Source organism: Pristis pectinata, chromosome 5 (genome assembly GCF_009764475.1).
Source record: "Pristis pectinata isolate sPriPec2 chromosome 5, sPriPec2.1.pri, whole genome shotgun sequence".
NCBI lineage: Eukaryota > Metazoa > Chordata > Chondrichthyes > Rhinopristiformes > Pristidae > Pristis > Pristis pectinata.
This window is the reverse complement of record NC_067409.1, coordinates 36655407-36670142: the sequence shown is the minus strand read 5'-3', so window position 1 is coordinate 36670142 and position 14736 is coordinate 36655407. Positions and strand designations below refer to the sequence as shown.

The following is a 14736-nucleotide window of genomic DNA, read 5'->3' as shown; positions in this document are numbered from 1 at the left end:
TCACCAAGACTCCACATTCCAAGAAAGAAATCTTCATCCATTTTCCCTTCAATGTAAAAACTGGCAGAGCAGCCACAGGGAACCTTCTGCTCTGCAAGTTTCCCCAGAATCCAGGTATTCATACACGGTATTCATGTTGCATTGCTCTTTACACCACCTCCTGCCAGGAGTGCCTGATTGCTTCCTCGGAGGATCTTTGTGGCCTCCTTCTACAAAAAAAATGTCTTCTGTGGGCACACTTCTTTATCAGTCTGTTCTGGCCCTTCTGACCCCTGGTAGCATTAACCAACTAACCAACTGCCTCCCTCCCTGCCATCACTGCACCATCCATTTCTTCAGCAGTATCTGCTTGTATTGTGGTGTGTCCCTTTAAGAGTTTCAAGTTGCAAGTGCTCACAATAGATCAATACAATCTGCTGCACTCAAACTGATACAGCACAGCATTACACAGAGAACCCTGACAAAACTGTTCTGTGAACCTCACGACTGATGATCTCTGGAACTTTCACAAGCAGCATTAAGTTGACCCACAATGCTGTTTTAACACTATTAAAAGGCAGTATGTCAATTTGCAGACCACTGGATCACTATGAAGTTCCTGTAGCAAGATCCCAAGATGAGAGGTTTCCAACAACATACAATAGCAGCCACTAGAGGGTGTTCACCTTATCTCATTGACTAGTTTTAATAGTTCCTTGCTTTTACAAGTCCATGTAATGCCACACCCTGATGATGGCTCTCTCTTGGGACAGAGATGCAGCAATCAGCAGAGAGTAGTACATGATTTCAGATTTATGCCAGTGATGTGTTGAACAATCTAAATCCATGCTCCTCAGATTTTTGAGCAATGAACTCAGTGTACTCAATGACCTATACTCCATGGTCAACAGTCTTGAAACAGCAAACCCTGAGGCTCTCTTCATCATTGCCAGTGATTTCAACCAGGCCAACTTCAAGAGTCTGTTACCAAAATACTACCAGCATGTCTCCTATCCCACCAGGGGCCCAAACATCCTTGACCATTTCCACACAGCCGTCAGAGACATCTACTGAGGCACCCCCTGACCACACCTTGGTAACTAAGATCACCAGGCTGTGTTCCTTCTCCTTGCATACAAACAGAAGCTGAAATGTGAGGATTCAGTACAGAAAGTCATACAGTGCTCGTCTGAGGACATAGATGAGCTTCTACATGACTGCTTTGAGTCAATAGACTGGTCCATGTTCAAAGACACAGCAGCCAGCCTAGATGAATATGTCGTCACTGTCACGGACTTTATCAGCTAGAGTAGTTAGAACTGTGTACCAAAGAGGACAATCCGGGTGTTCCCAAATCAGAAACCATGGATGAACCGGGAAATGCACTCCCTACAGAAGTCTAGGACTGCGGCATTCACATCAGGTGACCCTGACCTTTACAAGAAATTGAGATACGACCTTCGTAAAGCTATCAGGGATGCCAAGAGACAATACCAGTCCAAAATTGAGTCCCAGACCAGCCATCAGTTTTGGCAGGGCTTACACACTTTCAAGGGATACAAAACAAAGTCAGACAGCATCACAAACAACAGCGCATCCCTTCCTCATGAGCTTAATGTATTCTATGCATGTTTTGAACAGAAGGAGATTGGAATGTCACCACCCGCTCCAACAGCCTCCAATGCACCTGAACCCACAATCAGCATTGTGGACGTAAGATCAGTTTTCCGGAGAGTGAACCCGCAGAAAGCATCTGGCCCAAATAGTGTCCCTGGCCATGCCCTTAGATCCTGCGCAGATCTGCTGGTGGGGGTATTTGCAGACATATTTAACCTCTCCCTGCTTTAATCTAAGGTTCCCACCTGCTTTAAGAAGACCACCATCATCTTGGTACCTAAGAAAAACAAGGTAACATGCCTTAATGACTACCACCCAGTGGTCCTGACATCCACTATCATGAAGTGCTTCGAGAGGCTGGTTGTGGCATGCATTAACCTGAGCCTCCCAGACAACCTTGACCCATAGCAATTGCCTACTGTCGAAACAGATCCACAGCAAATGCCATCTCCCTGGCCCTACACTCATCTCTGGAGCATCTGGACAGTAAAGACACCCACATTAGACTATTGTTTATTGACTATAGCTCTGCCTTCAATACTATCATTCCAAGCAAACTCACCTCCAAACTCCTGACACCTCTCTTTGCAACTAGATCCTTGACTTCCTGACCAACAGACTGTAATCAGTAAGGATAGACAACAACACTTCCACCACGATTATTCTCAACACTAATATCCCACAAGGCTCTGTCTTCAACCCCCTACTCTACTCGCTATACACTCATGACTGTGTGGCCAGATTCTGCTCTAACTCCATCTACAGGTTTGCAGATGATATGACCAGAGTGGGCCGAATGTCGAATAATGATGAGACGGGGTACAGGAAGGAGATAGAGAGCTTAGTAACATGGTCTTATGACAACAACCTTTCCCTCAATGTCAGCAAAAGAGCTGGTCATTGACTTCAGGAAGGGGGCCAGTATACATGGTCCTATCTACATCAATGGTGCTGAGGTCAAAAGGGTTGAGAACTTCAAGTTCCTAGGAGTGAACATCACCAATAACTTGTCCTGGTCCAACCATGTAAACACCATGGCCGCTAGCACCTCTATTTCCTTAGGAGGCTAAAGAAATCTGGCATGTCCCAGTTGACCCTTACCAATTTTTATCAATGCATCATAGAAAGCTTCCTATCTGGATGCATCACGGCTTGGTATGGCAACTGTTCTGTCCATGACTGCAAGAAACTGCAGAGAGTTGTGGACACAGCCCAACACATCATGGAAACCAGCGTCTCCTCTATGGACTCTGTCTACACTTGTTACTGCCTCAGTAAAGCAGACAGCATAATCAAAGACCCCACCCACCCCTGGCATTCTCGCTTCTCCCCTGTCCCATCGGGCAGAAGATACAAAAGCCTGAAAGCACATACCACCAAGCTCAAGGACAGCTTCTAGCCCACTGTTATAGGACTATTGAATGGTTCCCTAGTATGATAAAATGGACTCTTGACCTCAATCTACCTCGCTATGACCTTGCACCTTATTGTCTTCCTGCCATGCACTTTCTCTGTAACACTTTATTCTGCATTCTGTTATTGTTTTACCTTATACTACCTCAATGCACTATTGTTACGAATTGATCTGTATGAACAGTATGCAAGACAAGTTTTTCCACTGCACTTCGCTACGTGACAATAATAAAGCAATTTACCAATGTGTCACATTATACTAGCTCATTTAAAAATGACCATGCTTTCTGCTTTGTGTATCTTGGACTTCTGCATCTCACTATGATGCAACGTTTGTTCCAGAATAAACTCTGCCTTTGGACAGGTCCACTTTACATACAGCATGTTAAATTTGGAGTATCTGACCTGAATCTCGTACTGAAATCTCAGAAAACACCTCCTACAGCCAAATTATATGCTTAATATCTGCTGATATTAGGTTCTTATGGACATAAGTTGTTTTGTTCACACAACCTCAGTACCTTATTCTTTGGAAATGCACATTTCCATCCTTTTCACATTGATGTACTTACAATTCATACAGTGCACTCATGTAGTATTAATAACAAGAATTCCTTTGCTATCACAAACTCAGAATTTTAATTACTAATCTAATCAATTTTATTTGACCTAAGTAATTAATATGTTATCATAGCATCATGCTGGATTCTCAATAAACTTCCTGATTTTATTACTCAATCTGAATGATGCACACTTTACAAGAGTTCACACCTTTATGTATCTATCACCTTAAACTGTCATATACAAGATTGTGATGACTTCAGATTAAGTTATGGGTTTTAAACAAAAAGACAAGATGTGGCAAATTCATCCTTGTAACTCCTCTGCACAGATTCAGAAATAAAATGACAAATGTGTACTCTCCAAACACACTATCACTAAAATATGGCCTTCGCAGTTCTCGGAGAAAGGCTTAGTTTAAAATAAGAATCTATGATCCTTTCTACCATTAATGTTTCATTTCTGAGAACTTAACTGACTTCGAATGATCTTTTTGGAAATGGTTAAGAGACACTGTTAATCCTTTTGCTTCACTATGTCTTAGTCACTGCTGGCCAGTTCGAGATGCAAATGTACAGATGTCTGCCATGATCAGTGCAATTACCATGAAAATCCAACCCAGTCCTTCACCTCTGACATAAAGTCAGAAAGTCTTGTGAAATTTGATCAGTTCAAAACAAAAAAAACTTGAAAAAGGACAAAATGTTTTCTTTATGCTGAGGACAATTTTTGTGCATTTTTTTAACAGCGTTTTAGGTTACAGCTCCTATTCCACCCCCATTCTCCCATTTATTTGGTTCTTAAGAAGGAAAGAGAGCTTTCATGATGGATTATTTAGAACATGCAAGGTTAAAATTTTGTAGCATTGGATGCTTCTGAATTGTATCAGCGATTACTAATTATTCAACCCATTAACAGTAAAATGGCAGAATAAGCCACTTCTAAGCTAAAGGGTTTCTGAAGCGAAGGGTTAAGGAATGATTAATTTGCCCATTTCTTTTTGTGTATATCATGAGTTGTTTCTTTGTTGGATGCACTTTTGTCAGCTTCTTAATATAGTCTTTCCTCTTGATAATAAGGTAAATTCTGACTTGTAGGTGGAATAAACCACTATATGTTGCATTTGATCTTTAAAGTGATAGCATGATTTTATAACGATAAAAAATCTGAGTGAATTTTCTGATGTGTAAAACGGATGTAAAAACCACTGCAGTTGCTGGAAAGAAATAAAAACAGAAGATGATGGAAATACTTGGTAAGTCAGACAGCACCTGGGGGGAGAGAAAAATAATTAATGGCTGATGATCTTTCATCAGAACTTGGAAAAGTTAAAGATAAACATGTTACGGGGTACAGAGAAAGGAGAGAGGGAAGGAAAGACAAAAAGGAAAGATCAGTCGTTATCTTTGTATGCCAAACTTTTTTAATACTCGCTGCTTCTTTCCTTCCTAATAAGATAAAATAAATGAGTATAATCTAATAGTCATGGCTATTGGTGTAAAATAACTAAGACTGGGAATTGAATGTTCCAAGATACTTCAATTTTGTAAGAAATAAGCAAAATGAAAAAGGAGGAGAGGTAGTCCTGATACTGAAGGATGTTATGAAGGTGGTAGAGAGAAAGGATCTTGGCTCAGAAACCTAAGCAATTGAACCAGTTTGTGTGGATGTAAAAAAAACAGCAGAGGCTAGAAAGCATTGGTGAGAATTGTCTGCAGATCCCCAAACAATGGTGGTAAAAAAGGGCACAGTATTAATCATTATAAATTAGAGGCACATGTAACAAGTGTAATGTAGTAATCGTGGTGTGTGTGTGTGGGGGGGGGGGGTGGAAGGGGGAGCTTTAACATACATGGAGACAAGTCAAACCAAATTAGCAGAGATAATATGGAAGACAAATTTATGGTGCATATACAGGGTGGTTTTCTAGATCGGTATCTTAGCGAGCCATCAAGGAAATGGCTATTTTAGGCTTAGCAGCATACAATGAGAAAGGGTTAATTAATAATCTTATACAGCAGTTCCTTACTTAGTGTCATAGTCGCATTCTTGAAAAGTGTGACTTTAAGCAAAACAATATTAAGTGAATCCAATTTTCCCAAAGGAGTTTGATGTATAAACTGGAGTTAGGTTCCTTTGGACATGTCTCATCAAAAAAATCAACTTTTAATTGAAATACTGTACATATACCATGTATTTCTAAATGAAATAACTTCTAAAATAAAATAAATGTCTAAATATAGAAGAAATACAAATTTAAACTGGATAACAGCAATGATGGCTGTGGAGATTTTTGTCGAGATATGGTAGGATGAATGGGTGAGTTGCAACATTAATGTGACAGAGGGGCAGGATCATCTACCTCTTCATCTGAGTATGAAATTGTAGCCTCTTTTCAATCACGTAAAAAGAAAATTAGCCCAACTTTTGTTGATAAAACCCTACATAGAAGCTAATATCCTCACCCTATTGATTTTGGAACTAAGCATTCTATCTGGATTGCTCCCATTGAAGATTTCCAATGCTTCAATAAGTTGAAAAGCTTTGGAGAATTATTTTGTTGTCAGTATTTAAGGGATAGTGTCCTCGACAGTTTGCATTGCTCCTTCTGCTCACCCACTGTGTTTCTAGTTGGATTAAATCCTCATTCGACTCTTCTTGTCTGTGGGACTTGAGCACTTCCACCTTGTCAAGCTTCCCTAGGTCTTCAAACACAACTTCCATAGTTAAGTCGATGGTTTTGCATTGCACTTTAGGGACAATGTTATCGAGTCTTTTGAAATCAGTGGCACATTCTAGCCGCACTTGTCACAATAGACCATTTATACATGACAACATAACATTATCCCCTGAATCAGCAATATTTTTGACATCCTTTAGGATTTTATAATCACACTGCAACTCTCTGATATGAAAGAATTATTTCAGTGAATGACCACCTTCTTTGATGATTTTCTTCAAATAGGCAGAGAAATTTCCTGTCACTCCTAGATGGGAACTAACTGCTTCACCCATTAGTTTGATGTTACGAGATAACAGGGACTAGCAACAGCAGTCAGGTCTCTGGCACTGTGACAGTCTCTGAGGCTCAGAGGGAAAGGGTGCAGTCAGACAGAGTGATAGTGATAGGAGACTCGATAGTGAGGGAGACAGACAGGAGAAAAGATGCCACAATGGTGTGTTGCCTCCTGTGTGCCGGGGTCAAGGATGTCTCTGAGCTGCTGCAGAAAATTCTCGCAGGGGAGGGTGAACAGCCAGAGGTTGTTGAACATGTTGGTACAAAGGACATGGTAGAACAAGGGATGAGATCCTGCAGAATGAGTATCGGGAGTTAGGTAAGAAGTTAAGGAGCAGGGCCTTGAGGGTAGTGATCTCTGAATTACTCCCAGTGCCATATGCTAGCAAGGTCAGAAATAGAAGGATAGTCCAAATGAATTTGTGGCTGAGAAGCTGGTGCAGGGGCCAGGGATTCAGGTTCTTGAACCATTGGGATCTCTTCTGAGGTAGAGGTGACCTGTACAAGAGGGATGGGTTGCACTTGAATAGGAAAGGGACCAATATACTTGCAGGGAAATTTGCTCATGCTACACTGGAGTTTTTAAACTAGATTGGCAGGGGGTGGGACTCTGAGCAGGAGCAAGTCAGTAGCCAGTAGAAAGTTTAGTAATCAGGATAGCCAGGGGCACAGTAAAGGCAGGGAAAGGAATACACATTTAAATTGCATTTATTGTCAATGCACAAAGTTCAACAGGTAAGGCAGACAAACTCAGTGTGGGTTGGCTCTGAGGACTGGAACGTTACAGTCATAACGGAAACATGGCTGAAAGAAGGGCAGGACTGGCAGCTCATGTTCCAGGATACAGATGCTACAGGTGTGACAGAGATACAGGTAAGCGAAGAGGGAGTGTTGCCTTTTGGATAAGGGAGGGCGTAGCAGTAGTACTTACAGATGACGTTCTTGGGGGATCGTCCAGGGAGGCCATATGAGTAGAACTTAGAAGCAAGAAGGGGAGGGTCACTCAAGGGGGGCTGTATTATAGACCCCCAATAGTCATCAGGAACTTGAGGAGCAGGTGTGTAGAGAAATTGCTCATGGTTGCAAGAATAATACAGTTGTATTAGTGGGAGATTTTAATTTCCCCAGTATTGACTGGACTACCCAGAGTGTTAAGAGCCTGGATGGGGTGGAATTTGTGAACTTCCAGGTAAGTTTCTTGAGGGCCCTACTCAGGAGGGTGCAATACTGGACCTCCTCTTAGAGAACATGGCAGGGCAAGTAACTGAAGTGGCAGTCAGGGAGCACTTTGGCTCCAGTGACCATAATTCTATTAGTTTTAAGATAGTGATGGAAGAGGATAGGGCAGGTTCACGGGTTGGGGTCCTAAGCTGGAGCAAGGCTAATTTTGGGGGAATTAGGCAGGATCTAGCAGAGGTTGATTGGGTGAGCCTGTTTGAAGGGAAAGGAACAAATAGGGATTTTTAATGACTATTTATCCTTGGTGTTTACTGAGTTACTGAGGAGAAAATCATGGTTGCTCAAGAGATAAGGGAAACAAGTGAAGATGTTTTGTAAGACATTCATATTACCAGGGAGAAGGAATCTGCAGCCTTACAATGCATCAAGGTGGATAAATCCCCAGGGCCTGACTGAGTGCATCCTTGAACTTTGTGGAAGGTTAGAGAGGAAATTGCAGAGGCCCTTGCGGAGATATTTGCTTCATCGTTAGCCACTGGTGAAGTTCCCGAAGACTGGAAGGTAGATAATGTTGTTCCGTTGTTTAAGAAGAGTAGCAAGCCAGGGATCTATAGGCTGGTCAGCCTGATATCAGTAGTGGGGAAGATACTGGAGGGAATTCTGGGGGACAGGATCTACCAGCAGGATCTACCATGCAGGCACGGTAGTGTAGCGGTTAGCATAATGCTATTACAGTGCCAGTGACCCAGGTTCAATTCTGGCCACTGTCTGTAAGAAGTTTGCATGTTCTCCCTGTGCCTGCATGGGTTTCCTCCGGGTGCTCCGGTTTTCTCCCACATTCCAAAGACATACAGGTTAGGAAGTTGCAGGCACGCTATGTTGGCACCAGAAGCGTGACGACACTTGCAGGCTGCCCCCAGAACACTCTACGCAAAAGATGTATTTCACGATGTGATTTGATGTACATATGACTAATAAAGATATCTTATCTTATCCGGATAGACCGAGTCTGATTAGGAAGAGACAGCGTGGCTTTCTGCATGGAAAGTCGTGCTTGACAAGCCTTTTAGAGTTTTTTGAAGAGGTAACCAAAAAGGTAGATGAGGGTAGGGCAGTGGATGTTGTCTTTTTGGACTTTAGCAAGGCTTTCAACAGTCTTGCATGGTAGGCTGGTCTGGAAGGTTGGGTCCCATGGAATCCAAGGAAAGCTAGTTAGGTGGATTCAAACTTGGCCTTGGAGGTAGGAAGCAGAGGGTGATGATTGAAGATTCTTTCTCGGAATGGAGGCCGGTGACTAGTGGTGTGCTGCAGGGGTCAGTGTTGGGATCCTTGTTGCTTGTTATTTATGTAAATGATTTGGAATGCAAATACATAAGGCTTGATCAGTAAGTTTGCAGATGACACGAAATTAGGTGTTGTTGTTGATAGTGAAGAAGGTTATTGTAGATTACGGGGGGATCTTGATCATTTGGGGAAGTGGGCTGAGGAGTGGTATATGGATTTCAATACAGATAAGTGTGAGGTGATGCATTTTGGAAAGTCAAACCAGTGTAGGACTTATACTATGGTAGGACACTAGGGAGTCTAATGGAATGGAGGGACCTAGGAGTACAAGTGCATAGTTCGTTGAATGCGGCATCACAGGTAGATAGGGTAGTGAAAAAGGTATTTGGCACACTGGCCTTCATCAGTCAGGGTATTGAGTATAGAAATTGGGACGTTATGTGTAGTTGTACAAGTCGTTGATGAGGCCACACTTGGAGTACTGTGTTTAACCACATCTTTCCCACCCTGTTATAGAAAAGGCATGGTTAAACTGGAAAGAGTGCAAAGAAGATTTATGAGGATGTTGCCAGGACTAGAAGGCCTGAGTTATAGGGAGAGCTTGGCTAGGCTAGGTCTTTATTCCTTGGAACATAGGAGAATGAGGGGCAACTTTATAAAAGTGTTTAAAATTATGAGAGGGATTGATCAGATGGATGGTAACAGTCTTTTCCCCAGGGTAGTGGAGTCCAAAACTAGGGGATATAGATTTAGGATGAGAGGGGAAAGATTTAAAAGGGATCTGAGGGGCAATTTTTTCATGCAGAGGGTAGTGAGTATATGGAACGAGCAGCCAGAGGAAGCGGTTAGGGCAGCAACAATAGTGTCATTTAAGAAGCACTTGGATAGGTACATGCAGGGGTGGGCCTTAGAGGGATATGGGCTGAACATAGGAAATTGGGTCTAGCTGAGTGGACACTGTGGTCGGCATGGACTCATTGGGCTGAAGGGCCTGTATCCGTGCTGTATTGCTCTATGACTCATAGTGAATACAATGGTTTGGCATCTTCCAAAATTCCACAGGTTCTGGAACAGTTCCAACAGGTAGGAAGTGAAAGAAAGAAAGTAGGAGTTACATAACAGCTTAACATCAATAGTAGGAAAAATACTGCAATCTTTTATTAAGAAATAATACAAGGATTGGGCAGTGTCAATGTGGGTTAATGAAAGAGAAATCATGTTTCACAGATTTCCCAGCATTTTGGAGTTTGTAACTAGCAGAATGGATTGTGGGGAACTTATGCACATCTTGTATTTTGATTTTTAGAAGGTCTTTGATATGATGTCACAAGAGGTTGCACTATTGAACAAAGTTAGAGAATGATCTTTCTGAATGGCAGAGCAGGTGATTTCTTTTGTTTGGCTTCTCTGCTTCCTAATCTGTGTGCAGCACCTCATTTTCTCATACTGCACAGACATTTCTTCAGCAGCAACCCTGGGTGAACTCCCAAGTCAATGACAAGCGACTTATAGTTTCTGTATGAAAGCAAATACATTTGTTATCAACAACCCCTGACTATGTGACATTTCCTTACAGCTTCACTAATGTTCTTCCTGCTATTATTTACACATTGAAAAATATTAATGGACCGGAAATTATGTTGCAGAAATAATTTTTCCAGATCAGTGTTGCCTAATAGTTGTTCCTTCTAGTTACAGTACTGCAATTGATCTTGCTTTGGGGGAATGGTGTAGACTATTAGTGATGGAAGTTAATTCCCTTTGAAACACAGAAAAATATCAATGATGTCATAAAATTGGGCCTTTGTTGTAATTAGAAAGCTCCTAATCAACTCAAAACTTATTATATTTCTCACACAACTTCCTAACTAACACAGAGCTTCAACATACTGCTGGCTCCCAGAATAGATAACATAGAATAATAAATAGTATAATCACTTCATACCCTCTAACTACTGCAACCTAATTAAATATCAAGAAAAGAAAATAGAGGAGATGGTTCAATGACCCTAAATTGCAAGGGTCAACTTCAACAACCTTCAGTTTATCCAAAACTCTGCTGCCTGTATCCTATCCTGTACCAAGTCTCCCCTTGACTTACCTTGTATAAAATGTTCACATTTGTGCTCAGTTTTGCTCCTCCATTCCACAGCCAACAATCACTAGATGCTACAGAGGGCACATTCAGTTTCAGAAATAATATACAAGTAGAATACTGCAGATGCCAGAACTCTTTAATGCAAACAGAAAATGCTGGAAATACTCTGCAGGAATAGGTGGTAACTGTGGAGAGAGAAGCAGAGCTAACATTTCAAGTTGGTGACCTTCTATCAGAACTAGGAAAAGTTAGTGATAAAACATCTTGAGTTGCAGGGAAAGGGAGAATAAGAGGGGTTTTTGATAGGGTGGAAACCAGGAATAACTGAGTGGCAGCATTTTCTGTTTTTGGCCCCAAAAAGCCTCTAATTTATTAAGTTCCCTTTCTTTATTCATAATTTGGATTTTTTTGTGACCCTTTAAATGGGGGGAGGGGAGGGGGAATGTTAATTTGAAAGGGAATAGTGAAGGCTAGTGGCTAACAACATGTATGGCAGGAGGCAGAGATGGGGGTATAAATAGGAGGAGAAAAAATAAATCTGAAATCAGCAGGAGAGAAAAAATGAAACAATGCTGAAAACATGGAATATCACACTAGGGTGGCTGAGATGCAACACCTCCTCTATTCCTGCCATCCCAGGCCCCAAAAAACTTCAAGGTGAAGCAGCAATTTACTTGCACTTGTGATGCATTTGGCTCTCACATTGTCATCTTCTCCACCCATACCCCTTCCCTTCAACTTCAAACTTAAACATAAAACACGTTTTTCCAGCTTCAATAAAAGATTGTTGATTCAGAACATTAACTCTGATACTCTAGCCATAAATGCAGCCTGATCTGCTGAGTATTTCCAGCATTTTCTGCTTTAACGCAAAAAAAACCCCACAAAATATTCTCATTTGATAAATTCATTTTTGTATGTAATTTGAATTTTATTGTTAAGACCCTTTAAATGAGGGAGATTTTATTAATTAGATTTTAAATTGTGATAATGTTATCCTGATTGGCATTTTATAAGAGTTTAACCTTGCCATTCCCCGACTCTAATCCCCCAAGAACTCCACTTTGAATTAAGTCTGTTGTTAATTAATGATTCCGTTTCCAAGGTGACTGTGGAGAACATTGATTTCACCTTAATTCCTTAGAGTACAGTATCAGCGTTAGAGGAAAAAACTTTAAACACAAGACAATAAAGAGCATTTAAGCTAAAGTTACAGCCTCATTGTGGTGAATGGACTCAGTACAAACACGAAGAATGAACAGGGTGTGGCGTAACGTGCAATCTGATGGTAGGTAATTATTTCACATCTACGTTATTCTCCCCCCCCCCCCCACCTCCCCCTCCAAAAAAGAGCACCACCACTGCGATTTATAAGGAGAAAATGCTACAAACACCAAGTCAGATCCACTCTCTCAGTGGATGCTGCCTGCATTGGCAGCGTTTTACTTTGACACCACAGTCACGCAGTGGAAACCAATCATACGCTACGGAGCGGCTTTATTCCCCGCTGCCTTCCACATAGGGTTTCCAGTTGTTTCAGATTGATCCACAAACACGGCAGATGGAGGGTGTGTGTGAACCCGCAGTTCTCCAAGAATGAGGTCATTCCGTCGGTGTCCCTTTAAAGGGAATTCAAGCTATAAACTTCCGGTCCCGTGGTGTGACAGAAGGAAAGTGGATGGAGCTCAGCCTGTGGCGGTGTTATCAGCTGTATATGTGTGAGAGACCTCGGACTGCACTGGGCTTCACCGCTCAACACTTGCACCTTAACTAAAGGCAAGCGAGGCCAGCGCACGTCTACCTGAACCAGGGTTAAAACTTTTGTTTTTTTTAAAAAGGGAGAGACGACGATAGTTCCCTCTGCTAAGGTCCCTCCACGTATGTAGAGGAGGCAAATCTAGTGGAAATATCCTAGCACGTTATAAACACTCGTTCTACGACCCAAGAGCACAAGTGCATTGTATCTGGCGATTTCGTTCTCAAGCCCAGTTGATTTCCTTTGCCGCTGGCCGCTTGCAGTGTGAGTTTGCGTCCGTGAACGGGTGTGTTTTTGTTTCGCCGGGATCTCAGCTTGTGGTGGCTACTCCCGGCCCAGAACTGCACCGATGAGCTGCGCTCCTGGTCCCACAGGCGACCCGCAGCAGGAATATCGAGCAGCTCATCCATCCGTCCAAAGATCCGGCGTCTCTCCACACCCTCTCCTCTCCCCGAGCACTTCACTCTCGCAGTACATCGGTGCAAGGAGATAGATATGGCCTCTCTCAGTCTGGGGCTGAATTTCTCCCGCAAGAAGACCATGGCGAAGAACGCTGCGATAGAGCGGAAAAACCTCATCACTGTCTGCAGGTAATTCTTGTGGCCGCGGGGAACCTCTTTGTGTGTCGTTGGTTACTGTGGTTTATCCCGCTGGGTCTGGTTTGGATAACCCCTCAAGGATAGAACGTGCCTTGTAATCAATCCTCGTCAGTAGTTGTGTGCGTGTAACTGTAAATAGCCCCCTTGGATTATCGGTCAAGTGCAGAATATACCGAGCTGCATTCATTTCTTTTCGCAGTTTGTTTAAGGTTAGACCTTCATTTATGTCAGGAGCCCATTGTTTTTGTTGGACGCTAGACAAGGAAGGGAGGGGGCTTTGAACAGGCGCGGACTGTGAGTAATTCTTTCCCGTCTGTAGACCTCTCTGTACTTCTGGCTTGTGCGCTTCTGTCCAGACGGGGACCTTTCTGCATCGCACTCTCCTCTACCTGCTCTCGGACTGCTGTTACTGCGAATCGGACAGTCGCACCAGTGGGGATGAACCAGCTAGTTTTCGCACGTTATCTATAATCCGCTGGATCAAAGCGAACTGAACGGAGTGACCGGCAGATGCAGGACATCAGCTGTTTTTTTCTGTCTCTTCACCGCAAGGGAATGGCAAGAATTGACTTTCCAATTTAAACAAACCCAATCACATTCAGTGAATGCAGATCAGCATATTCTGCATTTGACCTATAACACGGTACCTAAGGGGTGCTACTTCCAGCTGCACGGACACGCACAGAGCTCAGTTGTAATTGTTAAACACATAAACGAGAAGATAAATACTGAGTTCACAAGTTTATGTGCCGGCAGATCTTGCCCTCGTTCTGCAGATGAGCTGTGCATTATCTTCCAGCCGGGGGAGAGTGCGCACGTTGCCAGAGCTCTGCGGATGTGGTTGTAAAGTTGCTATACCAGGAGGCGCAGGGGCGAATCGTCTTGTAACGCTGGATCGCAGCCGACCCCTGCACGCTGTCCTTCGCTGACAGCAAGCTGAGGGCGGACAGCTCCCCATGGAGCACTGTGCGCGTTAACTACAGTTGTCATTCCGGAGCCTGATGTACCGCTGGCGTTGCCGCAGCTCCTTTTTGTTATGAATTTATTTTTTGCGGTTAATCCATTTCACACGGCTCTGTTGAATATCTGTCCGTTTCGCACAAAAAGAAACAAACGGACTCTTGAATCATTATTTTCTCAGTATTTACTCTGCCTGTTTTGGGGACTAATGATAAGACTTCTCAGACTGAGAAGCGACCGAGACTTCTGCTGCGAGGAACGATTGAAGTACTGC

The 14736-nt window shown here is 42.8% G+C and overlaps 1 protein-coding gene across 4 annotated transcripts in view; it reads left to right on the top strand.

Annotated features, from left to right (window-relative positions):
• The first annotated feature begins 12675 nt into the window (after nt 1-12675).
• The window catches only part of rundc3b (RUN domain containing 3b), an 87045-nt gene continuing 84984 nt past the window's right edge, over nt 12676-14736 (top strand). The window contains exon 1 of one of the 4 annotated variants that reach the window (XM_052015904.1): nt 12676-13493. In XM_052015904.1, the coding sequence (XP_051871864.1) occupies nt 13399-13493 (95 nt within the window). In that variant the 5' untranslated portion in view covers nt 12676-13398. The remainder of the gene's footprint in view (nt 13494-14736) is intronic. The other 3 variants (XM_052015903.1, XM_052015902.1, XM_052015901.1) reach the window with 3 other exon arrangements.